Here is a 25,133-nt window from a genome sequence, read left to right as displayed (position 1 = left end):
TGCCACTACACGGACGTGTATCATTGAATCACCAGAAAAGTAGAAGAAAAGGCCTGGACGTGATGGCCCATTGTACAAATGTACCGGTTCAAGGAGTGGATGAACGACGCTCATGCACGCCAACCGAGTGGGTATGATCTTCCCTTCGTTTCACTTTAAACCCGTGCCACGCCGTCTAATGCTCTGCGGCTTCGTTATTGCCATCCCATCGACGGAGCCCTCCTCGTTAGGGCTGCGTCAGCCCCTGACCACAAGCTCTGGGCCATACATATACATACACGTAGCTCCCAGTGCTCTCCGGGGAACGTGCTGAAGCGAAAATCGCTCGGATGTACGTATACCCACTCTAGCTTCGACGCGGGATCGGATCAGCCGCTTTGCGTGTAGCGTACAGGTTCGTCCCTCGTGGAGGCTGGGAAAAACACGATTATCCAGTGATTATCGGTTACTACACACACCACGGGCAAACGTCTTTTTTTTCTTCTTTTTTTTCTTATCTCACCGATATGAGTCAAAAAAAAAAAAAAAAAACAGATTCACTATATGGCACCGAGTGACGTGATGCGGTGATTTGTATGATGTTTGTTTTGAGTGGAGAGAGAGCCTTCACCGAGTGCCCTCGGCCTTGCCCGGAGAGTCGCGAGCATGTATTGACTCTGGCGTGTTATCTCCCGTTTTCAAAGCCAGTCGCGCGAGGGTCAAAGGGTTCAAACAGCAGCCAAAGTCAAACAGAAACAAAGGTGTGTGGGAGGGAGGGGGGGAGTTGGATGTGTCGATCGGGACGTGGGGCTCGCGATTAAAAAGTATAAAATGTCGCCGAGTCGCTCGCACTCGTCGTTCACCGTCATCGCCGTCGTCGCGTCAAGTCCCATGATGGCTCGCACCGGGGATATGGAGCTCCGTTTTCTTTTTCTGCTCGGACTATTGGCGCTGGTGACGTCTTTCGCGTTTACCGAGGAGTACAATAACCGTAAGTTTTTAACGTCATTTCACTCGTTCCTTCTATGTGAGTGTGGAGGAAATTTTTTTTTTTTCCTTTTTTTTTTTAATTTCAATTTTAATTTATCGATTTCACCCAAAGCTCATTTGACCAGCATCAAATTAAAAAGCTAATGAAAATTTTAATTACGTATCGGGTAATGGAAAAATTTGATTAAACACTCGTTGCAACGTCACCAAGATCATTATTATTATTTTTTTTTTCCACAATTTTGTAATTGAAAAAAAAAATCTTTCGTCCTACACATGAGGTTGATAATAATGATAAAATACCACGTGCACACTGTATTTAATTTTAGTTTAACACACAGACACACGTGCACGTGCAGTCGGGTGTATATTTTAATTAAAATCGCGTAAAAATGATATCTCAAAAGTACTGCTACTGCCGCGGCAAAGAGTTTTAATTACCGGCCGCGCCGGGGCGTATTTCTAATAGGCTTTTGTTGGCTCTCCTCTCCTTCCTCGTTCATCACCGCCCGATCCATTGTTTGAAGAAATTAATTAAATCCATTATCCGAATCGTTTTTTTTTTTCTACCCCCATCTCTTTTTCTCTCTGTGGGCTACGTAAATCAATTTACGAACGAAAATAATTCGCCAAAGAGAGGAAAAAACAAAAAAAAAAAAAAAAAAAAAAAAAAGAGAGAAAATGACAATCGCGTCCGTTTAATTCAGCCCCACGCGTCGCTTTGATCTGCCCGCGCAGTGGTACGCACGGAGATAATCGAGTTTGCCGGTCGTTTAGACGCGACAGTGCTCCAAATTTTTCACTACGTCGCATCGGTTGAGACAATGGCAAATAAATAATCCAATAGAGAGCTGCTTTATCTAGTCCGTATACGTACACCAGATGATCGAAGAGCCCCGGAAGAGTAGCGTCAGCAGCATCCCGCGCAAGTAAGGAGGGGCGAAGCAACTACACGCGTACACGCACACCGTCACTGCCTTGCACCGCGCATCAACGGCATTATATTATCCCGGGTGTGCGAGAGTTCGGCCCTGTTTTTGACACATCTATTACGTGCTATATACCTATGATGGCACAACTTGGCTGGCAATGAGGATTCGACGGGGAGAAAGAGAAGAGCGGGAGGTCCAATTAATCAAGCGACGCGTGAAACGAGGGACCATATATACTCGAGCGCATCCATAGTGCCGCTGATGCAGTTGCTCGGCCCGCGCGGGGATCGGCGATGACAGATCCTCTTGCACCCGTTGGTATCCGCGCCTACTGCTGCTGTTGTTGTTGATGCCAATTCTCGGGGGAAGTGGGGGGGGGGGTTGAATTTGTCCCCAAGCTCTGGCTTTCTTGGATGGTACAGTGTCCCTTGAGGCTCGTCACCCCCTTTCCCTTGACAATCCCAAACGCGGATGACGAATAATTTTCGGGTTTTTTTTTCTCGAGCCTTGTCCCCTCCCCCTTTTTTTCTTCTCTATTCGCGGTCTCTTCGACGCGATCGGTAAGTGAAATAAGTTTCACACAGGGCACTGGAAAAAAAAAAAAAAAAAAAAAAAAGTTGGTATATATATATTGCACCAGCCCGATGGGAGTCCGGCATTCCGTGAGTAGAGCCTGTACATCAGCGGTATCCATCACCAGTAAAGTACTATACTTCCTCCTCCTCCTCCTCATTGTCCGTAAGTGGCTTCTCGATCCAACTCCACGCGACGAGCACGCTCGCCCGGAGATAGATCTTCAGTGGCATCTCTCGAAATCCCTATATCTGCGTGCCTGTGAGCTCGTACCTATACACACACACACACGCCGATCTCTCTTGCCCCGTGAATGCGGCTCTCTCTCTCTCTCATATACATGTATGCCTCTTTGAACAGGTGTATTGTGCAGTGCGAGTGCCACCGATGCCACTGTCGGGATAATTAAGCCGATTATAGCGTGGGAGTTTGGTCGTGTGTACACGCGAACGCGACCAATTACACGAGAGATGCGAGCTCAAAGAGATATATGTACCCTACTAGGGGGAGGAAGAAGAGCAGATTATCTCCAGCGCGGACACGGGGTCAAAGCGAGGCCTCGACCTTTTTTCCCCGAATGCCAATTAACAAGCCCTCCTTTTAATTGTGGAACAACACACTCTTCCACATAGCGAGACGGTGATTATATTGTATTTCTCGTTACATCGGCGCCATAACGTGTATATATATAGGATCGACCGGTTCCGTTACATCCACCCAATCGTCTCTCCCCTCCTCGCGCCGGTGCATATAATCCACGAGAGCCAGATGGATGATACGGCTGGTGGTTGCACGTTAATTATGAAACGGCGAGCGGCCGCGTCGATCCATCGGTTTATACGTAGGTTCCGCCTTGATTAACACCACGACGGAATATATACATAGCGCGGAAATTGGAATAATTGAAATTTCATCAGAACACCACACGAGGCTGCAGGGTGAAGAAGTAAAAAAACTCGGAGCTGAGCGGCGCGAGGGACTTTTTGCAATTACCCGGGGCTCTACCGCGGTGCACCTACTTATACGTACGCTCGGGAGGGAGGGTTTCGCCCGACAAACGTAATTCTCCCTCTCACGACATCATACACGGAGGGGGGGGGGGTAGGTACACGCGTACGGGATGATGAAAAAACTTTTAGATCCGTCCCGAACGTGTGTAACGACGATTCCGGCGTTGAATTAGAAAACGCGAGAGAGGGAGAGATCCCGTTGTCCCTTTGACGCGCGTCTCCCTCTCCCTTTTGATTTGCACTGTACTTTTCGAGGAGCACGGCTCTGTGTTTCCCCCTCTGTGGCTCCAATACCCCACGCTCGGCTTTTGTGGGAGCAGCATCACCTGCACCGAGGATACAGCGAGTTTGTTTTCGTTTGTCGCGCGAGAAGCGAATCAAAGCCCTCGCCCGCGTGTATATATACATACCTAGCTAGACTACCTCGCTCGGACAGACGGCAAGATAAACGCGCAAGACAGAAAACTGGTTAACGAGAATCCGAGAACCGATGTTAATCCTTTTTTCGATTAGACTTTCCTCTTGTAGAATGCATGAGCTCCGATTTTCCTCCACCCCCTCAGTGAGCGAGGGGGAGGGAGGAACAGCGAAAACGGGTGAAAAGTAGGGATCGCTGACAACATAGGTTCCCATGCAGGGGGGGGGGCTCTTCACCTGCACGCGCCCCGAACTTGTTCAATTTAAAGTTTTATTACGTTATTACATCCGCCCCCATTCCCTATGGTGTCCCAGTCACTCTCTATCTCTGTATTTTACACCTTCGTATACACATACGTGGGTGTGACGAGACTCGGTAAATATTGAAACGACTCGCCAATCGGGCGATTATAGCCTGTACGTATGCCTCTACAACCCCTTTTTTCTCCGATGCGATTCGGAGGAGCTGCTGGTGTAATCGATGACGAGCTGATTTTCCAGGTGTACACCCAAACTGGAACTTTTATTCATTTGTTGCAGTGGCGGACGTTACGTGCGGCCAGAGCGTTAACGCGCGCCGAGGAGGTCGCATAGTAGGGGGCCAAGACGCCGTGCCCCGGGAGTTTCCATGGATGGTGAGCATCACGCGCAAGGGAGGACACATATGCGGCGGCACCATCCTCAGCTCGAAATTCGTCCTCACTGCGGCCCACTGTTTTTGCGCGTAAGTGCCACTCGCATCAAAGATACTCACGCTTAAAAACCGAGGGGAGTGTCCAATGTGGAATTAAAAGCCTTTCGTGTGTATAGGGAAAATGAGAAAGAGAGAATTTGATTGACAAATAACGAGGTACGCTTTGGAACTCAATTGGGGGGGGGGGGAAAACTACGTAGCTGGAAAACGCTTCGAAGTAAACATAATTGATTTGTTGTTTCGAAAACTCAATCAACGGTTTTTTTTTCTTGCTTCGCGCGAGATCGAAATTTTAATTACGAAACAGTTGATTGCCACCGAAGTCAACAATTTCGGACACTCGTCGTTCAGTACTTGAATTACACGCGCAGCGGAAAATATTATGTTTTACCGTGAAAACAGGTCAATGTGTATATATAAAAAAGGAAGAGCCCTTCATCGAAAACTCGTGAATTACTGGAAAGACGAGTGCAATGATAATTAAAGAAAAAAAAAAAAAAAAAAAAAAAAAGCTTCGATAATTAACAAACTACCCAACTTGTCCAAACAATCATATTCGATCAGTTTTTACGTTTTCGTGTCACGAGTAGGTATATACATTTTTCATCCACCCCCGGCCCTTTTCAATTTGCATGCGGGGGTAACTCGCGAAATAATCCACCCCGGCGAAACTGCCACCAGCACGCGACAACAAACACAAAGGCAACCCCCTCTCAGCCGCGGGCAGAGCTCATAAATAACCCCGAGCACGGGCGCTCGATCAAACGGCCTTCGTACATATACATATATATATACCTACAGGCCGAAAAAATCCGCGAATGACGGATGACGAAAAATGAGTTTGCAAAGGACGTCCAGCCACACACGAGCGCGCTCGGACAAATGCGCATTATCGGCAAGTCTCGCATGGCCGGCTGTGCACACACATAAGTAACGATATCATGAAGTTGGCCCGCCGCTGTTGGCGTGCATAATTTTGCATCAACGAGAGACAGCCGCGTGGGTTTACATTGTCCGGGAGTCGCAACGGCCAAACCAAACGACCCCCGGCGTACACGGAAAACGACTGTACACCGGGGGGGGGGGGGAGGGGCGAAAGCGCGTGTGTATACTCGGCGCATAAAACATTGCAGTGCCTTGCACACACACACACATGCAACACACCACCAGAAATTATACGTCAGAGCGGGAGGGATTGATAGTTCGTTCCTCCGTCGAGTCCAGCGGTCGTCGTCGGCTCCCTATCTGTCATTTCGGTCGGTCCGGGAGAGGAGGAGCCATTATCGTTCGCCCACACACATACATATACCGGTCTCTGTTCGGTGCAACTGGGGCGGCCCCCAAAGTTCATCATGCATGTGAGGGAATTTCGCCGAGCTCGTCAATTCACGGATTTCGGTAATTTCCCTAATTTTCCGCAAATCGTCCGAGAACTCGTCCAACAGCCTCTGCCCCGCAATTGGTCGGTCAACTATTACGCGACCGTCTGAATTTTGATGCACCGGGGCCCGAGAGTTAGGTGTGCCCCATTAGCCGTTTCGGGGCGAGCTGATTTTCACCCGCGTCTCCTTTCGACTGAAATTGCAAAGACGCGAAAATACATCACCCGTGTGAGTTATACCACAGCGCTTAATTTCCTTGCTTTTTCTCATTTTCCATAATTCATACAAATGCTCAAAGAAAGAAAGAAAAAAAAAAGAAGGGGGTGTATAGTATAATCGAGTCGCAAAAGTTATACAAGGGGAGGGAGTGGCAGGGGCGCGAAATTTACGGAGCAAGAAACTCGTCAGCTTGCACCTATACATACACAACACACGGGATTATTTGTACATATAATATATGTGCACGCGCACACCTCGGACCGTACAAGATATATTATATAGAACAATGGGCGGCAAATTGCGCGCGATGGTGCTCTTCTCACCTTGAAAAAGCTTGGCTCGCTTTTCTTGCTCGCTCGATGATTAATTTATTCCCCCCTGTGACCATATCCTACATACCTGTATACACATATGTACGTATGATTAAGCACGAGGGGATTTCTCTCGCGTATACCGGCAGAGAGGGAGAGCACGCGGATTGCATAATTGACGGGCTGTTATGTACCCACCCTCTTTTTCCTTTTGTTCGTTCCCCGACGTCTCTCGAGTACACGCGTGACGATACAAGATTATTGAGAGAGAGAGAGAATCGATTCATCGGGGGATGATTACGCGTGCGGTCCGTATATATAATATATTCCTTGGTGGGTCATCGTAACTCTAATTACGAGGAATAAAGGAGCGCCTCGTCTCGCGAGGAATCGATGAGTGGGGCGGAAAAGTTTCGCCTCGTCAGGTCTGGCGGTACACCGGTGTTCATCGCTTATTTGGAGAAAGAATCGGTCCACGGTACGGACGATGACTCGTTAATTTAGCTCATCGGCTTGAGGCGAGAGAAATAGGGGAGGGGGAGGGAAGGTCGTTTCTCGCACTCGAGTCCTCGTGGCCCCCCCCGAGAACAATAAAGCCCCAAGCTCTTCCGGGGCGCCATTACGGGTCGAGAGAGCCCCTGCAAATACTTTCGTTCAGCCCCCCCGATTTTAAAAGTCGTATTCGCCCGCCGCGAAGGAGGCGTATAATTTTGTTAATTATTCAGAGCCCGGGGGTGAGAGTCCACCGGCGATTAATTAAAGCCACCGTGGCTAGGCGCTGTTCAAACACTCGTTTACGCCTCTGCGCGGCCTACAACTCGAGGATCCCTATAAAATAATTGCTTCTGACCCCGAGGGCTGGCCCACCGTTAGCTGGTAGTGGCAGTCACGTCTCGAGACGCCGGAAATGAACGAGCCTCTATCTCTCTCTCTCTTTTTTTTTTCTCTCGCCACTCTCCGTGTGTGCGCGAGCGGGGAATTTAATTTTTGCATTAATTAGTCCAATTCTTGGCTCTGGCTCTCCGCACGTGCTCGTCCAGTCCCCTTCACCCACAGCTCTTCCCGCTCTTTGGGTTTTAAATCTTTTTAATGTGGAAATCGAGTTTTTTCGGGCCGCGCACGCTCGCACGTGACTCTTTAGCTCGAGGCCATTTATGCATTTTATGACGAATCTCTCTCTATTTTTTTTTTTTTTTTTTTTTTGTTCTTTCCCCCCCTAATTGCAGTTGTCGTGTGTTTTAAAATTTCATCGCGATGCCATTTTACAATTAAAATAATAGCGCGGCAACAAGGGGACGAGTCCTTGATGAAGGTAAATTGAAAACAAAAAATAGTAATAAATGACGGATGCGTAGGAGAGACGATATGATGCCGGCGGCCCAGATACGCGTGACGGTGGGGGAGCACGACCTGCACGGGCCGGAGTTGCCGGGCGCGGCGACCGAGACAGTGAGAAACATGATTATCCATCCGGATTTCGAGTGCGGCAAGTACAGTAACGACATTGCCCTGCTCGAGTTGAGGGACGACGTCGCCTGGTCGGACAGCGTCAAGCCGGCCTGTCTGCCACCTCAGTTCGGGGACACGGACTACAGCGTCTTCAGCGGCGAGGTCGCGGTCACCGCCGGCTGGGGCTGGCTGGGGGAAGACAAGTCCGCTCGTGAGTATTTTTTTTTTTTTTTTCACACGCGTACCGATCTCCAGAAAAATCGCTAACTCAACTAATTACAGAGGACATCTTATTATCATCTTTGTTTTTTTTGTCCTGCATAACATTTGTTTTTAAAATGTTTCTAAACTCTATTATGCTGATTAATCGAGACTCCCCGGAGCTCACTTTGCTTAAGTAGAACAAACCGAGTATAGTCAGACACAGGAGGGCCAATTGTGAGTCAAATGTGATATTTTCCAGATACAAAGTCCCACGTCCTGCAAAAAGTCGGGGTCAACGTGATAGAGGACAAAGTCTGCAGCGACTGGTACGCCAGCCAGGGCAAGGTCTTCAGAGTCAAGTACGGGCAGATGTGCGCCGGCCACGAGAACGGCGGCCGGGATGCCTGCGCGGTAAACTCCCCTACACTTACAACTTTTTTTTTTTTTCCCCCTATGCCCATTACGCAATTTTGATTCACTCTGAACGTAATATACGTACATGTTGGAGGAAGGGCGCGTGAAAGCGAGGGCCAGAGTTAATTCACGCGATGGCTCTCGATCGATCCTTCATCAAACGCGAATTTACGCGTAGAGAGTACTCGTCCAGTCATTACAGGCAAAGTTAGCACTGACAGCGCGACCCCCTTTTAAAACACCCAAACTCTGTACAAAGTGGCAAGTTATGTGCAAGCCCCCCTAAGTGGTACGCGAAACTCGCTGTCGAAAATACTTAATTTTCCCGGAAAGTTGTATGAAACGCGTTTAACAGGGTGGGCCAGTTAACTTTGGACCGTGTTCACTTTTGGGTGAACGGCTCGCATCATCAGCTCGGCATTTTCGACGGAAACGAGCAACCTCCTAACCGTAGCTCAACGCGATTCCGGATTTTCAGCTCCCTCTCCTAATTGAGCGCGATACGCCGACCACCGCCATTACAACAACTCCCTCGCGTCTCTTTATCGCAACTGCCAACAAAAAGCATTGGCTGCCAATTGCTCCCCTCTGGCAGTAGTGTATGTAGTTGTCGCATATATGTATACGACTTACGGGAATCGCAGGAAGCCGCTGTCGCGCATAATTGCCAATCAGCCGACTTGCCGTGTTTCCCCCCACCCGTAAGAGTCGTCGGTTTAGGGTGCGTGTGTATATATACATACCCTCCTTCGGAGGATATGCACGGGTGGGTAATTATCAAGCCGCGCGACACTGTCGCCTCAACTTTTGCAAGTAAATGCTTGAACCTGGTCCGATTTGAGCTTATTTCCATCCGTCCCGGGAAAAGCAGAGCTTATCGGGGTCGGTTTTTGTGTGCTCGAATCGTAATTTGTTTTCCCCCACCCTCCTGTTCTAACATACGTACCGATCTCGTGGAGCGCATCAGCCATTTGCAAGGCAAATGACTTTTTCCAATTACGAGTTTTTATTTTCCCTCGGCCATCCGGCGCACCCTCTTTTTTTTTTTTTTTTTTTCTGCAGGTCTTTGTTATTAAAAAGTAACGCGTTGCGTACGCCCGACACGTTTTTGGTTAACGAATCGATGGCTCTCTCTCTCTCTCATCCTGAATGAACGAAAAAAAACAGCTTTTATTTTCGCTTCCGTTGCTTTTGTTCGCAGGCCGATAGCGGCGGCCCGCTGATGGTGTCCGATGGTAATGAGAAGACGATGGTTATTGGGATCGTGTCGACGGGCATCGGTTGCGCGAGGAAACGCCTGCCGGGGATTTACACGAGGGTATCGGAATTCGTGCCTTGGATATTCGAGAATGCGCGCAAGTGAATCCACGATGGCCCTTGGAATTTCCATCGGAAACTTCTATTTCACCTTGGATGGATTCGTTGATTCAAACAGTTGCAGGCTTCGTGGGTCAATAATCATCGTTAAGATACGTCGACTGTGATATACCAAAGAATCTTGTCGGTTGTTGTACAAGTGCAAGATCTCACTCGCTCATAAGGATTTGTAATTAATAATGTAACGTGTAATTATTTATTCAGTCATTTAAGATTATTTAATAAGTGCGTATAATTTGAAAATACAATAATTATTGGAAATAAAAGTTTGATTCGTCACCACGACGCTGATCGATTATTGGAAACAAATGGATTGATTGCAGTGTTTGTAAGTGCACTGGAGCGTTTTAGCATTTTACATGGACGGCACTAATTATCGTAAGTGAGTAAACTTATCGGATGAAACGTATCATATAGACAAATAACGAAATAAAATACTCAGACCGTGTAACGACAGCTAATGGATCAAGGTAATCCGTGCACGTGCGTTTTATCAACTAATTAATCTACCCTATCCCGCGAATATGCAGATGCGGCGGCTTAACGAGCTCTAGCTCCTCCCCTCGATCTCCATGGCAAAAGGCCGGGGAGGGATGTAGCGCGCAACCACGGGTATAAATTCGCGGCGACTTTATAGCCAAACGCAATGACAGTTAATTGCAGGGCTAACGTTGCCACCTCTCCTGTCCCCTTCCTCCGGCTTTGGTCCCACGAGTCGCATAAACCTCGCGTCTATGAGCGTGTACGTGCTTATTTCGGCCAATAATGATGACGAGGCTTGTACAACGCGATTCTCTCACCAAATGTAATCTCGCGTTGTATTAGGATGTTGATCTACAGCCTCTACCGTACTCCCTGTCCTTGATAACTCAATGTTTATGGGTAGCGGATTGAGATTCATGTGGACTGCGTTGATTAAAAATCAATGCGGTATTGTTGGATAATCAATTTTTTAGTAAATTTATTTACACTTACTTTAAAATATAACGATATTTTCGGTATTATTAAAAATATTGCAACAATTGGATTACACCCTCCTAACTTTTCTCGGTCTCGGTGGGTCCCACGACACGTGAGTATTATCTGTGATCGATACTACCTCCAAGCCTGCCAGTTGGAGTCCTTTTATAGCTGCCTGAATTAATATTGAAAAATCTTTACAAAGAAACAATTAAATCACGTTAAAATTAGAGTAATTGATGTTTTCCTACCATCCGACCAGGCCCCAATCCTTGTACTCGTACCCTTACAGTTCTTACTCCAAGACCTAGTACTTTCTAAGAAAAAAAAATCAATCATGTAAAAACAGTCAATGATAGTCATGTACTTTACTCAATAAAATAGTAACGTACACTGGATAAATTGATGGCAGTTGTTTGAGCTGCAACATTGGTTCCCTTTCTGGCTGTCTTGAAGCCTTCGGTACCACAGGACTTGATAATGTGTACTTTTCCTGCAAACAAAAATAACCAGTTACAACCATAGTCATTTGCACTACTGTTTATATGATGACAGACTTACCTTTGAAATCCGTAAGGGTCATAATTGTATTATTTCGCGTGACTTTAATATTTACCACAGGCAGTTCCTTGAACGGAATCCCGTTGAAGAGTCTGTTTGGTGTGTTAACATCGGGAAACAGGCCTTCTCTATGAAAGAACAAACAATGAGCATCACGAAATGTGTACAACGAAAATACGAGTTAAAATATAACTTGACAACTAACTGTTCGCTAAGCTTTTCGATGTCGATGATTTTTTCACCCAAAGTTCCCTCATCCTTGCCAGGCATGTTCATCCTGAAGGTTCGCAAGTCTCTTCGATCCGCCAACGTCCGAGAGGTTAGGTGTACACTCCTCGCAATTGCCGGAGTCGTAACTTTGGTTGCATTATTGCCGCACAGGAGCTTCGCGTTTGTCGAAATCATCACCGGTGTCAGCTTTGACAGGCACGCCATCGGCCTCAACATTGTGTTAATGTTGACTTTTAAATAGAAAATAAACAAAAGGACCGAACGAGCAGACGATCACAATACGCTCGCGCGAGCAGCGCTGCTCGACTGCACTGAGTAAACAACGACGCCTGATGTAAACACTGCGGAAAGGGACGCAACAACGGTTGATAAGGTAGATTTTACGAGCTCACTGATGGTATTAATTTAGCAAACAAATTGCCGGTAGCCGGTAGTAAAGCAAGTGGTTGAGACAGGCAATCAGGGAGAATGTAAACAAAATGCGCTTGCTCTTTCACAGTGAAATTTTTACTTGATCAATCATAAACGTACTTGTACTTACTCGACGCGTGTATTTTTGAATAAAAAACGCAGTGGCCATCGAATCGCTCGGCGGTCAGTACGGAAGAGATGAGAATCAGTAGGATATACCGGAGTAGAGGAAAGTCGGAAGCACCGTTATCGCGTCCAGCTAAACCAGGTGAGTGCTTTAACCCACCCTCGAAAGTCGACCCATTTTCTCTCCCTCTCGCGCTTAGCCGTACATACATTCTCGCGAGCGAGATACATCAACAGCCCGCTATCGATCGATATACCCTGCTATATGTACCCCCGTGTAGAGCTACGGCCCATGATATATTGCATCCGCGGGGTGGTGCCCTCAGCCTCCCTGCCAACGTATAAATATAATTGCAGGGAGGCTTTTAAAGGCTTGGAAATTGAAAGCTCGCGCTCCCGCGAATCGATGAGGAGGACAGAAAGAAAAGAGGAGAGCAACAAATTGACCCCGGATGAGTCTTTGATGGTAAGAGTCGTCCTCGAGACCAGCTTTTACCTTTGGTGACCCATTGCATTTACTCTTCTACCCCGCCCGAGATCCCTTCTTCCTCACCCCGCATGCACACTCATTGTGTATAAATTAACGAACAGTAGTTTGAAACTCTTGCCGGTGCTTTAGCAACCGCGAAAACTGACTTTGCGTTCCCTTCCCTGTCTCTCTCTCTCTCTCTATATATACTATCAGTGGTGTGCTCTCGAGTCTCATGTACATACGTATATATAATATATACACCAGTATAATTCAGTATTCCCTACCACACCCCGGCCTGGTCGCCTTAACCCCCCCGCCCGTGGCTTCCACTCTTCAACTTCCATGGAATTAATCTACTTGGAACGAGATTACATGCTTTTGTGCGAAACTTCTTCGACCGCGACAGCTTTTACTTTTCGTATACAGGTACCTAACAGTATACCATGATGGGTGTGTCGCCCCTTCAGTGGAGGAAAGCTACGAGCAAGTATGTATGATGTATGTACGGAACGAAATACGATGGAAAAAATCATATAAAGCGGGGGGGGGGGGAGATCGGTGCAAGCACACAACGTATGTGCAAGCTCTCGCTAATGGCCCATATGCATAAAAAAGAAGTAGGTACAAGTACTAAAAAAGCTCACTTTTTCTCCGTTGTCTCCATACATGAGATGTATATCATGTTATCATAGTATATTCGTGCAGTAGAAAAAAAAACGAGATGTTCATTACTATTCACGAGCTCCCTCTTTTTTCGATTCGCTTATTCCCTCTCCAATCGTATAGCGAAATCGGTACTACAATGTATATGTATAGCCTTCGATTTGCCGATAATCTTCAGACGAGGTAATTCACTTTTTTGGGATTCTTCTGCTACTCAAAGTTTTTTTTTTTTTTTTTTCCTATTTACGGTGCCAGCTGAGTTTTTTGTTTTCTAATTTCAAACTTTTTGACAAACGGCTCTTACGCGCGGATTAGGTACCTACAACCGGTTCGCCGAGAGGGACTTTTGATTTACGTGCTCAAGGGTTCAGTGCGTGCGTCGTCGATGATATTAATTATGGACAAAGTTTTCCGAGGGTAAACGCGCACGGCACCCACCCCCCCCCCCACGTACACGCAGCTACATACACACCGCACCAGCCGAGTTTCGTCCTTAATGGCATTACGAAACTGTTGCGTTCGACATTTCGCGCCCCAGTTAATGTTTCGACTGCACCTCCACACACACACACAGCACACCCACTCAAACAAGGCTCACCGATGCTTTGACTGCCGCGCCTATGCTCCCGATGCCGCGTATTATTGAGTACCATTCGGCGAATCCATATTCCTCTGGTTTTCACGCGGATAATTATTATTATTATTATCCATGTGGTATCGTTTACGTGTTCATACGTGACAAATGCACATACTAATAATAATAATAATAACAATAATAATAATAACGATAGTTATAATATTATAAAAAATATAGCGTGAAATCACATGGGTTGTAATGTCCCTGTAATTGTAAAAATGATTGTAGGTCCACCCCATTGATCAGTACGAGTAGGTATATATTCGAAGCAAGCGCTCGTGTCCTTTCTTCCCCGTCCGCTTTAACTTTTTTCACGCGTAAATACAAAAGTCACCCTTGGGCGCCTGTTTTTTTTTTTTTTTTTTTTTTTTTTTTTTGCATTCATGCAGTGTATCGCTGCCACCGTGTATGTAAACTTAGAGTTGCACTTGCCCGTGTTGTATACCCTACAAAGGAGAGAAAAAACCCCGTCTATTCTCGTCGCGCCGTGTCCCACGTCCCATTGTTCGTATGCATATATATATATATTCTATACACCTGCACATCGTACATGTACACTATTGCTAGCGCGCACACGTCCACCAGTACCCTATATACACGAGGATCGTTTTTTCTCTCGCGTCCGCGCTTTTTTTTTCCCTCCTCTAAAGTTTCAGAAGTAGCGGTACAGTAGCACCAGTCCCCGTAGGATCGATCGATCGATCCCCGCGCTCTGTTGTTCTTTTGTTTCCCGCGCGCGCGTGTCCGACACTACATATATACAACGCGCGCGGAGAACAGCCCCCCACAGCGCCGGTGCCGTTAAAGTTGAATGATTAATCTCGAGGGCGGGGGAGGCGTGGGCGCCGGAAGACAGGGACGGCTATTAAATTCGAGCGTTATTTATCATCGAGTTAAATTGCCGCTGCTTCTGGCTGGTTAATACATTAATTCAAGTCCACCGGTGGAGGAGAAACGAAAAAAAAAAAAGGGCCAAGACGCGAGGTATCAGGTGATGGCTATACAAAAGATGCACCGGGGCTTTTATGCGTACAGTCGTTCCTCTGCTGCGTGTTTTACGAGCCGAGATAACCTTTATGTTGTACTTTTTTACGGAAGACGCGTTGCTTTATTGTACACAACTATATATGGTGCGTTGGGGAGGGGTTTTGTTAAGGGCAGTTAGTGGTAATTTCACGGTACTTTGCTACGCGCGCTTCCTTCGTCCGTTTCCTCGAATCTTACCTGCTCCTCGTAATGCATTTTTGTGTTTGCGCGAGTACTGGCCAATTCCACGGAGCAACGAGGTCAATTGCGAGGTTTACCGTAAGGGTGGGAGGGATGATGATGCGCGCCTCTGGTATATTCTCGTTTTTATACGACTGATTTCGTATCGTTTCAGTTTGGGGGTTTCTCATTCGGTCGTGTCATCAACGATGGATTTTATATCGTACAATTATTACACCCGGTGACGATGTACATATACATGTATATATCTCTTTGTTCTCGATTACCATAGATACTTGCTTTTCGCGTTTGGCCCTTTTAACTACAACATGTTATTTGCACGCCGTGATATAATGAGATGAAAGTATCCAAGCGTAATTATTTCGCCTTTGGAACGCGATGCGTGACAAAATCGTCGAGTTTGACAACGCTTTTGTCCCGAGAGTATTCCATTTCATACCCGATTAACGTACTTATACCGTACAATGAAATCGAACGAATATCCCATCTGTATGAAATAAAAACTGTCGGAATCAAACTGCAAATGATGTATATACGTTCGAAACCACAAATGTGAGAAATTCAATACCGAATACGTAAATCATTCGCGCTGTGGTGTATATATTCTTTAAATAATATAACATGTATTCGTTGACCATTACTAAATCGTTTAACCGAGGTCGGAGAAATGCAAGAAATATATATTACAAAGGGGTTGGGGCGAGGGGAGCCATCGTATAGATAACACCTTTATGTCAAACAACTTAAAATAACCAAAATGAACGAATCGGTTGTAGATTCAGCAAACGTGCTATATATTATACTTTCAGCGAGTCGGTGCGTATATACGAGGGATAATGTCCAAGAGAGCGGAAATATGTATACCTACACCTAGCGGGGATGAAAGTGGGAGACAAAGAGGAAGGTGCGGCGGTAAGAAAAATTATCCACAGCCACTCGGCGTAAGCGCTGTCAGCCGTGATCTTATGCTCGCGGGTACATGAGTATACACGCGAGACTGCAATTCCCTCCTTATATATGCATATACGAGAGCGCGAGTGCTCGTCGAGCCGCGTGGAAGAAGACGTGGAGTTGGCGGAAAGTTTAAACGAGCTTTAATCACGACTGCTCGAAGGGTGGATTATTAATTATCCAGCTCGCGCGTGTATATCCGTGCAGCTAATTAGATCTCGTTGTTTCATAAAATGACGCTTCGATTTTTTCCTACGCGCCAATAAAGTGGGGGAGGAAAAAATTTAACGCGATACATCTACCGTGACACCGAACACTGATTTATACAAACGTCAAAGGGCGGGTGGATGGCAACAATGACAAGCTTGGTAGCGCTCGGGTGATGGATCGGCCACTTGACCAAGTCGTTCGGGCTTAAACTCCGTAGTTCCAACGCAATATTGCTCCAAGGGAAGTGAAAGCTTACGAGCACATTTTTTTCTTTTTTTTTTTTTCGTCCCGACCGATGCGTATCTCCGTCTTCTCTCGTCGCAACCTCGAAGAAAAAAAGAAATTCCTACGGCGCACGAAACATGTTTAATAATCGTGGAGAGAAAAAAAAAAAGAAGCGAAAGAAAGAGCGAAAAGTGTCGCGTCATCGCGGCCGCTAAAAGCTTTTTCGAGCTTACTCGCAAATTTTTCTGATTTTTCTTTTTTTTTTTTTTTTTTTCCGCAGTGTACAGGGGGATTTCTCGCCCTTTGATGCTCTTTTCGCGTTGTTCAATTCTCACTCCAGCATCTGCTTTTCCTCAAAATCTAATTCAATTTTCGTTCGGTCGATCTCAATTATGGTGTGTTCCCATTAATCCAGCTCGGATACACCGATCAGCTCAAATTACGGACATTGACTCCCAAATAATCAACACCAGCCATTATTAATCTTTATTCCCGTAAAACCTGCTCTGCATGAATTAACTCCATCGTACACACACACACACATGCCTACACGATTGATACAAATTGGGAACAAGGAGGGGTGGGGGCGATCAAAGCATAAACGATATAAATAACCGGTAAAGTATAAAAAATGTGAAGCATATATAACACGGGATAACGTACGGGCACTTGTTTTCGGGTATAGCTTTAAATTATTATTCAGCATAGCCATTCGGACTGACGGACGATGATGGAGCGTTGTCGCGATGTTTCCCGAAAAAGAAAAAGGCTCGTTAATAAAAATCCTTCCGACAATTGTGCGCCACCCGCTCGTTTGTAAGTATAATCTTTCCGCATGCATAATGCATACACACACACGCACGTTATGATAATCCACGTGGAAATTAATAAATGTACGAAAGAGCGCGTCGAGCGTAAGTATATTACAATAAAAGCATCGGTGTACATTGTGTCCCTATAGGTCGGAAAACAATTACGCCGCACACGCGGTGTATGTGGACCCTCGGCGCGCTTTTTCTCTCTCCCTTTTTTTTTTTTTTTTTGTTTCGTTTCACCCCAAAGGACCAAGCGTACTGGATTACGATTCCCAAAACGCCGCCATGCGACGGCAACGTATTCACGCGTGTGCGCACGGGCGTTTTATTCTCCCCCGAAAAGGGAAAGTACATGTAAGAACGAAGCGCAAATATAACACACACACTCGGCACGCGCGCCCTCGTATATACCGTGGCCTCGGCGTCATGTGTATAATATATATACGCTCGATGGGTGTACTATTCGCGGGGAATTTCACGAACAAGGGCCGATGCGAGCACATGTAGGGCGTGATGTCTGTCGCACGTATAAACACGAGGGGCTGCGTGGCGCGACTCTGGGACGGCACGCGTCTCCCTATACAGGCCAAATTCATTTAGTAGACCCCCCTAGTTTGGATAGCTTTACGCAGAGTCGAATGCGTATGAAAGTCGAGCGAGGCCGCCTCTCATTTATTTTCGCGGCGTCTATTCTCTCGTAATGGTAACTCAATATCGCCGATACAATACGGGGATGGAGCCCATTCGAATATAATCATGCCCGAGAGAGAACGCCGAGTGGCTTACACACATGTATACGCCGATCTCGAAAGTATGGCATTTTTACGCCGAGCCAGCGATCGTGCCGGTTTATTCTCCCGCAGCAATGACGCGCACCCGAAGGAGGAGGGGGAAAGAATACGTGCCGTGCGTATACTATATTTTCCACGCTGGATCACCGCGGCTATACGAGAAATGGACTTTTCCGGACGTAAGTAGGTACGTACACCTCATACAGGTACGGGTTGCCCGTTTCATCGATCCTATACATAGCAAAGCGTCGCGCGTTCATCGCACGGTAAAACTTTGATTTCTTCTCCTCGTATCGAAATTGAATATATCCTCAAAGTGGATGTTACAGCGTAATGAAAATTAAAAATGGGTTTAATGAATTTTCATGCGTTTAAGAGAGTGGCTCGGATGAAAACTAACTGCCCTGATGACATTTTACTCGCGCTCCTGTTGAAACGGCATGTGTACGCCTATCCCACCGGGAGAAGCCGAGCCGACACCTGTGAATTGTTCACAAATGTGCTGGAGCGGTGTAGTCTTGTAACGGAGAATATAGCATTGCTGTTTGCTCCATAGTGTATTTATTTTACGCCGTGGGTAAACAGAGTGAAAAGGTACGTATACACGTATGCAGAGAGCGGAGCAGCGTATCTTGATGAAAATATAAATAAGCGCGGCTTGTTTGCAAAGCTCCGTTTAATTATTCCAACGTGAACACGTATAGGTGTATGCGGGTGGGAGGCAAAAGTAACGTTGAAAGTACGATGGTTCGACTCGTGTAACCGCATATCACTTCATCCGAACGGTCAACCTCGTTACGTCGCGTTCCGCAATTTACACTTGGTGTAAGATTATCCGTCGCGTCGAATTTGCCTTTGAAGCTAAACCGACCTTTGGTCGTTCCAAAAACAACCCTTTACACGCACTCTTTTGGATGAACTTAACAAGAAAACTCCTCCTCATTTATGTGCACATACTCCGCAACATCATATAATATACTCTTGCACTCAGATATGCATATTTATACACGCGAAAGAAGGAAGAAGAAGAAAAAAAAAGCACCAGCCTCCTGAATAATTAATCCCGTCTAATTATTCAGACATCTAATTTCGCGCAAGCTCGAGCTACTGCTACTAACAACCCTCCCCCCCCCCACCCTCGTACTCCTCCTCCTGTATATAACTCGGCAAAAAGTAGCTCCATTAACTAAGATTGCTCGAAAAGCGCGCGTACGTGCAAGTGTACACGCGTGTGGGCGCAAAATTCTCGCGCATCCAGCTCTACCCTCCGTATACACTTAATTGCGTGAAATTTTTCTCCCCCCCCCCTCTAACCCATACTCTACTAGCTCGTGGAAAGCTCATATACGCTTATACAAGAAAGGCCTCTTTTTTTTCCACTTTTTTTATGATATTTGCCGTAAATCCTCCGCGGGTTGTTTATCACCGTACGTACGGTTCGCGCGGGTGAGAACCTCTCATCAATGCTCGCGTTGGTTAACCAAAGCTCGTCCGAGTGAATATTTTTCCACGAGCTAGGCGTTTCTTTCAATTACCTTTGTGAAAACTCGAGCTCGTTCGAGGGCACTGGATGAAAATACACCTTCTCGGTGTACGCACAAACATCGCGCTTCAATTTAAACGAGAAACAAGTGCGAGCGCGTATAATGGAGGTGATATAACGAGGGGGAAACGGGTGGAGTGTAATTATTGCCACTCGAGGGGAACGCAAATTAAACACGGTAACGCCCTGAACTTGGATTAGCGGTGACGAGTACACTCGAGACAATGACCCCAAAAAAAAAAAAAAAAAAGGATTTGATCCTTTCGCTTAATTTAACGCCATGTCTACCTCGCGGGGTTATGAAAACGCAGACGTACAGTGTAGTGTTGGCACGATCTAACAGGAGCAGCTCTCTCTCTCTCTTTGCAGAGATGAGCAGGGCTTCTCGAGTCCCTTTGAAGTTGTTCTCGGGGCGGGATGGGTTATTAAATAAAATAGCGGATTCTCCACCTTGAGAAACGGGGCCGAGGAAAAAGGACGCTCGTGATTTGATTCTTCTTTTTCTTCCTTAACCAGAGTAGGTGCCGCGGATTACTTTTCAAGGCTTTTCACTTGATTTACAGGTAAACGGGACTGCCAAAAGGGATAAAGTGCACGGGTACTCGGGGGTGTACGAGGACTCTTTTAAATTAATTACCAGCAGGCAAGCTGCGGATGCCCATCGAGCTGAGTGAATTATGTTGCCCGCCGCCTCTCGAGAAACTCGCTCGGCAGATATAAATATACAACAACGTTAATGGAGAAGTGCCGTGCGTCAACAGGAAGTGAGGAGCTAACCTAATACCAATACCTACATGCTGCAGCTATGTAAAACTTTCGGATTTCCTCTCTCTCTCTGCCAATTGTCTTTCTCCTAACTGGCGCAAATCTTTTGCCATATGGTTTACTTCTAGAAGAAATTTGTCCACCATTCTCAGTGAGGCTAACCATGCCCCTACCCTTGACGGCCAACTGCTCCAGATCAGCGATACAATTAGGCTGCTTGGTGTCACTCTTGACTGTACCCTTTCTTGGGGCCCTTTTGCTACTGAAACCTCTCGAAAGAGTTACGCTGCCCTCGTTCGTCTTCGGAGATGCCGCGATGCCTTGCCCCGTTCAATTCGCCTGAATATAGTTAGTGCCCTCGTGTTCCCCTATTTTGATTTCTGTTCCGGCATTGCGTTGGACCTATCAGGTGTTTTGGTCACTAAGTTGTCTCGTTGTAGAAATGCTGCTTTAAGATTTGTCACCGATGTTGGTCGTTCCGAACACATCACCCCTGTATACAGAGCACTTCGTATACTGCCTTTTACTGAGCAACGAGTGTACCTCTCGTTATGCCTCTTGGTCTCAGTCTTGCGGAATGGTCTACCTGAGTACCTTGCTAATCAACTACTCTTCCGCATGATCTACGCCGATGCTATGATCGGCCCTGTTTCAGGGTGCTCCTTAACAGTTACTTTATTGATAAGACGTTTGGTCGCCTATAGTTTGCAAGTGTTCTGCTCATAACGCGTTACTATATACTAAATTGTTATGTTTTTATATTTGATTTTTTTTTGTTTCCTTTTCTTATATATATGTATGTATATATTTTCTTTTTGGATATATATATATGTGTGTATGCATAGGTATGTATGTGCGTATGTATGTATATATATGTGTATTTTCTTCCTTTTAAGTTTATTTCTTCATTTTTGTTATACCTTTTTTTTTATGATTTATTAATGCGAATTTTGTTAGGCTGATGCCATTGTATTAGCTCAGTCATTTTGTTCTTTTATAATATATACACTATGCCTCGGCGTTGTAGGACCTTGAGTCCATTGTCGACTAAATAAATTCAACTCAACTCTGCAGCAGCAGTAGCAGGGATGTTTACACGAGTGTAGTAGGGTGAGAGGGAGGATGGGGTTGAAGCTAGTTACGCGCACTATATATACGTGCAGCGTGTGCGTTTTGCATCTCAAGCTTTCGCTACTACGTGTATAGATGGTAGATAGTTACTTTTGCGGTGCCACTGCTTGCGTGGCTGTATATATATATACATATCCGGGACCGACCTTCCATATAATTTGGCACCGAGGCGACCTAATGAGATTCGGAAATTCAAACGCGCCAACCTCGATCTCCTTTCATCCCCTTCCTCTGATGGCCTCCTCTCCTTGTCTCCTTGCACCCGCTGCACTTTTTTTTTTCCTCCCCTCATTCTCCATTCAACCGAGACGAGCTATTCTCGCGTCCCATCGCTCCCGCCCCTGTATCGCGTGCGTTTATATACATGTAGATGTGCCGCGCTCGCTCCCTTCTGTATTATGCAATTTTCATTCCGAACTTTGTCAAGGCAATTTTCAGCATTCGTTACATTTTTAAGTGACTGATATACGTCGCGCGTCGTCGCCGGTTCGGCGCGCAAAGACTCGTCCTCGACTTTTCACGAAAATTTAAAAGCGCCTTCGCTCGACCTTTTCCTTTTATTTTATTTTTTCAGAAAGAAAGGGAATTCCATTTACCTGTACTATAATTTTCCGTCATCGTTATTGACCACGAGCCGAAAATCGTCCATTGCTAATGTTTCATTGGTCTCTGACCTTCCACTTGAATATTCATGTTGTGTCGTGTACCAAATAATGTATGATCTTCTTTTGGTGTAGCCTCTCTTTGACTTTCCAAAATATCTTCTAAGCTTGATTCTAAGATTTGAGGTCACTGGCACTTTGTCCGTATATATCAATGCTGTCCCGTTGGCCCACTTGAATATTTTAAACGTCCCCAACTTTAAACATTTTTCCATTTTTTTTTGCCCTTTTCTATCTCGATAGTGTAATATTTTTTGTAGCAATTGTAACGGTCATTGTTAGCCCTAGTTTTTCAGCTCTGCTTTTTGGGGTCGACGACCCCTGATTTTATTTGCTAGGGTAGTCGACTTCCACCTACTCGACTTGTTTAACTTTCTTCTAACGCGCTACACCGTGCAGATGAAAGGGTACAATTTTTTCATCCCCGCAATCTTTTGTTACATCCTGACCTCAACTTTTTCGTCCTCTTAACAGACGCACTGGCTTAAAAACTTATTACATGAATTTTCAACTTTTCTACCTACGTTTTTATTTTCGCCGCGTCCTTTTTCCAGCAGTCCCGTGCAACTTTTACATCTCAAAGAAGTGTTTTTGAACGAAATCGCACTTCAAAGACGCAAAACGTGTAAGGAATAACTTTGTTTGTAATGAGTTTCTCTCAGGAACCCTGTAGCGCGATATTTTATTTCTAGATTTTTAATAACACGCCTCGGGGTCTCTCTTTTGCTTTTCTCACAAATTGTTATACACTTTTCTCAAATACGCGCATAACTGGTTAAAATTAAAAGTATGCTATTGAAACTATAGTTGTAATTAACTGTTCCTCGTTGAGGCAAATTTGATTTGAAAATAATAAACGCGTTAATAAAAAACAAGTCAAATATTGTTGTAATTGCAATGGCTCTACTTGATTTAATAAAACTTTCATAATGTAACGCAACTTTGTGTTAACTAGCTCAACTAGTATATTGTTGTTGAGTACTGAAATTGCAACCCATGGATTTTTTTGCATCGCCTTTAATATTCAATACTCGAGGTGTTGATTAATGGGCCCAGTAACTTTGCAGCGCTATTATGACATTTTATTTCCACTGTATCAACCGTAAGTTTTGAAATTATTTTTTTCTTTGACCACGTTGATTGACGATTTTTAAAAACCAAGAAGCCCAACCATGCGCAACTTTATAAAACTTTCACACGAGAAATATAACACCTGACATTTGTTGGATTTTTTTTTTCCCCAGTAGTGTTAGTTGGCAAGGTATACCCTCTAGAAATTTCAAGCTCATCCATTCTTTACTTATCCTTTTTTTCTGCGCAACCGTGTATATACATGCGCATACACTTCTTGCAAAAACTTGTTAATGTTATAGCTTCCCTTGCGTATCCTTCGAGAGTTTGCTGCGTGTACAGCTGCCGCCCCACAGGAGCTAGAGACGCGAAATTGAAAAACTGACTCGAGATTTTTCCCTCGGGGTGGAAGGGGAGGCTAAGCGGAAAAATATCGAGAGGTCGGATTGACGTCATTAGCCGGTGTGCGGTGTGTATGAAAAAAAATTATAGTCGATTCATAAGCTTCGATTTCGAGGGGGATGAAAAACAGGGCGATAATTTGCAATTCAAAACCTCTTGTATCGGCCCCATCATCGGAGGAAGGGAAAAAAAAGCAACGATTTATCTTTCTCGATCTCGCGCGTGCGGGAAGTACAAAAATAAATAATATTGTGTACGAAAAAAAAAAAAAAAAAAAAAAAAAAAAAAGCTCTCGGAGCTCGCCACATTATCCCATTAACGGGCCTTTCGTTACCTCTTCGATATCCCCTTTCCGTTAAATAATTTTTTGTTTTGTCATTTCTCTTTCTCGCTCCCCTATACACCTAGTTGCAGTTGCTCTGCTCTCGTCTGGCTCGCATACCGTGCGGCGACGTAATCTCGCCCGGAGGGTCAAGGGGAGAGAAATAACGGAAGATCGGCAAGAAGACCACAGCGAGTATCTGCTACAACGCTGCATACCAGCAAGTTGGTTGTACTCGGGAGAAAAAGAGCGAGAGAGGGTGGGGGGGGGCGTATGGGGGTGCAGGTAGAGGGTACACCTAGGTGTATATATAAGTAGTGGCAGTGGCAAGAAAGTGAATTCCGGGCATGAGAGAAACACAGAGGCGCTTCCTCCTCTCGGGGTCCGAATTCCTGGGATCAATGCGTCGGTGCAGCAAAACGCCTGCGCCACCCTTAGCCACCTCGCGCCCTCCGCCGCCACACTAAACCCCTTGCCGCGCGCGTGTGTCGAGTCGTACAAAGTAAACGCGAGGTGGGGATGAACCGACACACCGTATACGTGTATAATACACGTACCAACGTATATATAGCCGTCGTACTTGGCGTGCACAGTGTTGTGAGGGTGGGCAGCTGGTCTCGCGCCTGTGCAACAGCGCCGATGACTTAGGAGGAGGGCGCTTACACACGCGTTTTTAGGGGTGGCCGATGCGCGCGCTCCTCCACTGGCGCGAACAGGGGAGCCAACGTCGTCCTCGTCGGCGCGTACATCTGGTGGGCTACCTATACCTCAGTACGGTGGCCGCCCGCAGTGGTAGAGAGAGCGCAGTGGCTCCGTCGCTTTTGCAGCGCAGTCCCGCAATATAGTTATGTGTACGTGTGAGGAGCACGAGAGGAGGAGACCGGGCACACCTATACACGCGACATAACAATCACGATACATACATACATACGTACACGCGCGTCATCGGGAGTGTATCGCTGACACAGTTTCGCACAGCCTAGGTAGCGAAGGAACTTAACTCTCC

The 25,133-nt window shown here is 45.9% G+C and overlaps 2 protein-coding genes across 2 annotated transcripts; one reads left to right on the top strand and one right to left on the bottom strand.

Annotated features, from left to right (window-relative positions):
* Positions 1-810: 810 nt before the first annotated feature.
* On the top strand, positions 811-9,937 carry LOC106636356 (trypsin-1). The gene is made up of 5 exons (XM_089588845.1): positions 811-970; positions 4,442-4,625; positions 7,863-8,167; positions 8,420-8,571; positions 9,776-9,937. Exons 1-5 carry the CDS (start codon positions 811-813, stop codon positions 9,935-9,937), a joined length of 963 nt encoding a protein of 320 aa, XP_089444971.1.
* Positions 9,938-10,895: 958 nt separating this feature from the next.
* On the bottom strand, positions 10,896-12,001 carry mRpS11 (mitochondrial ribosomal protein S11). The gene is made up of 5 exons (XM_014351760.2): positions 11,678-12,001; positions 11,473-11,600; positions 11,304-11,404; positions 11,163-11,228; positions 10,896-11,086 (listed from the first exon to the last, which is right to left on the bottom strand). Exons 1-5 carry the CDS (start codon positions 11,917-11,919, stop codon positions 10,979-10,981), a joined length of 645 nt encoding a protein of 214 aa, XP_014207246.2. The 5' UTR covers positions 11,920-12,001; the 3' UTR covers positions 10,896-10,978.
* Positions 12,002-25,133: the final 13,132 nt, after the last annotated feature.

The sequence above is a fragment of the Copidosoma floridanum genome, unplaced genomic scaffold (genome assembly GCF_036245765.1).
Source record: "Copidosoma floridanum isolate Cflo_tuat_1 unplaced genomic scaffold, Cflo_Japanese_pri ptg000007l, whole genome shotgun sequence".
Lineage (NCBI taxonomy): Eukaryota > Metazoa > Arthropoda > Insecta > Hymenoptera > Encyrtidae > Copidosoma > Copidosoma floridanum.
This window is presented reverse-complemented; position numbering and strand designations above follow the sequence as displayed.

Bases quoted from the DNA above. Each gene is read 5' to 3' on its own strand.
- mRpS11 (XM_014351760.2), bottom strand. From the start codon at position 11,919: ATGTTGAGGCCGATGGCGTGCCTGTCAAAGCTGACACCGGTGATGATT. The intron at 11,229-11,303 runs GTACGTTACTAT...TTTTTTTCTTAG, and splicing joins CTGCCATCAATTTATCCAGT to AAAGTACTAGGTCTTGGAGT. The intron at 11,087-11,162 runs GTAGGAAAACAT...ATATTAATTCAG, and splicing joins GATTGGGGCCTGGTCGGATG to GCAGCTATAAAAGGACTCCA.
- LOC106636356 (XM_089588845.1), top strand. From the start codon at position 811: ATGTCGCCGAGTCGCTCGCACTCGTCGTTCACCGTCATCGCCGTCGTC. The intron at 971-4,441 runs GTAAGTTTTTAA...CATTTGTTGCAG, and splicing joins TACCGAGGAGTACAATAACC to TGGCGGACGTTACGTGCGGC. The intron at 4,626-7,862 runs GTAAGTGCCACT...ACGGATGCGTAG, and splicing joins GCGGCCCACTGTTTTTGCGC to GAGAGACGATATGATGCCGG.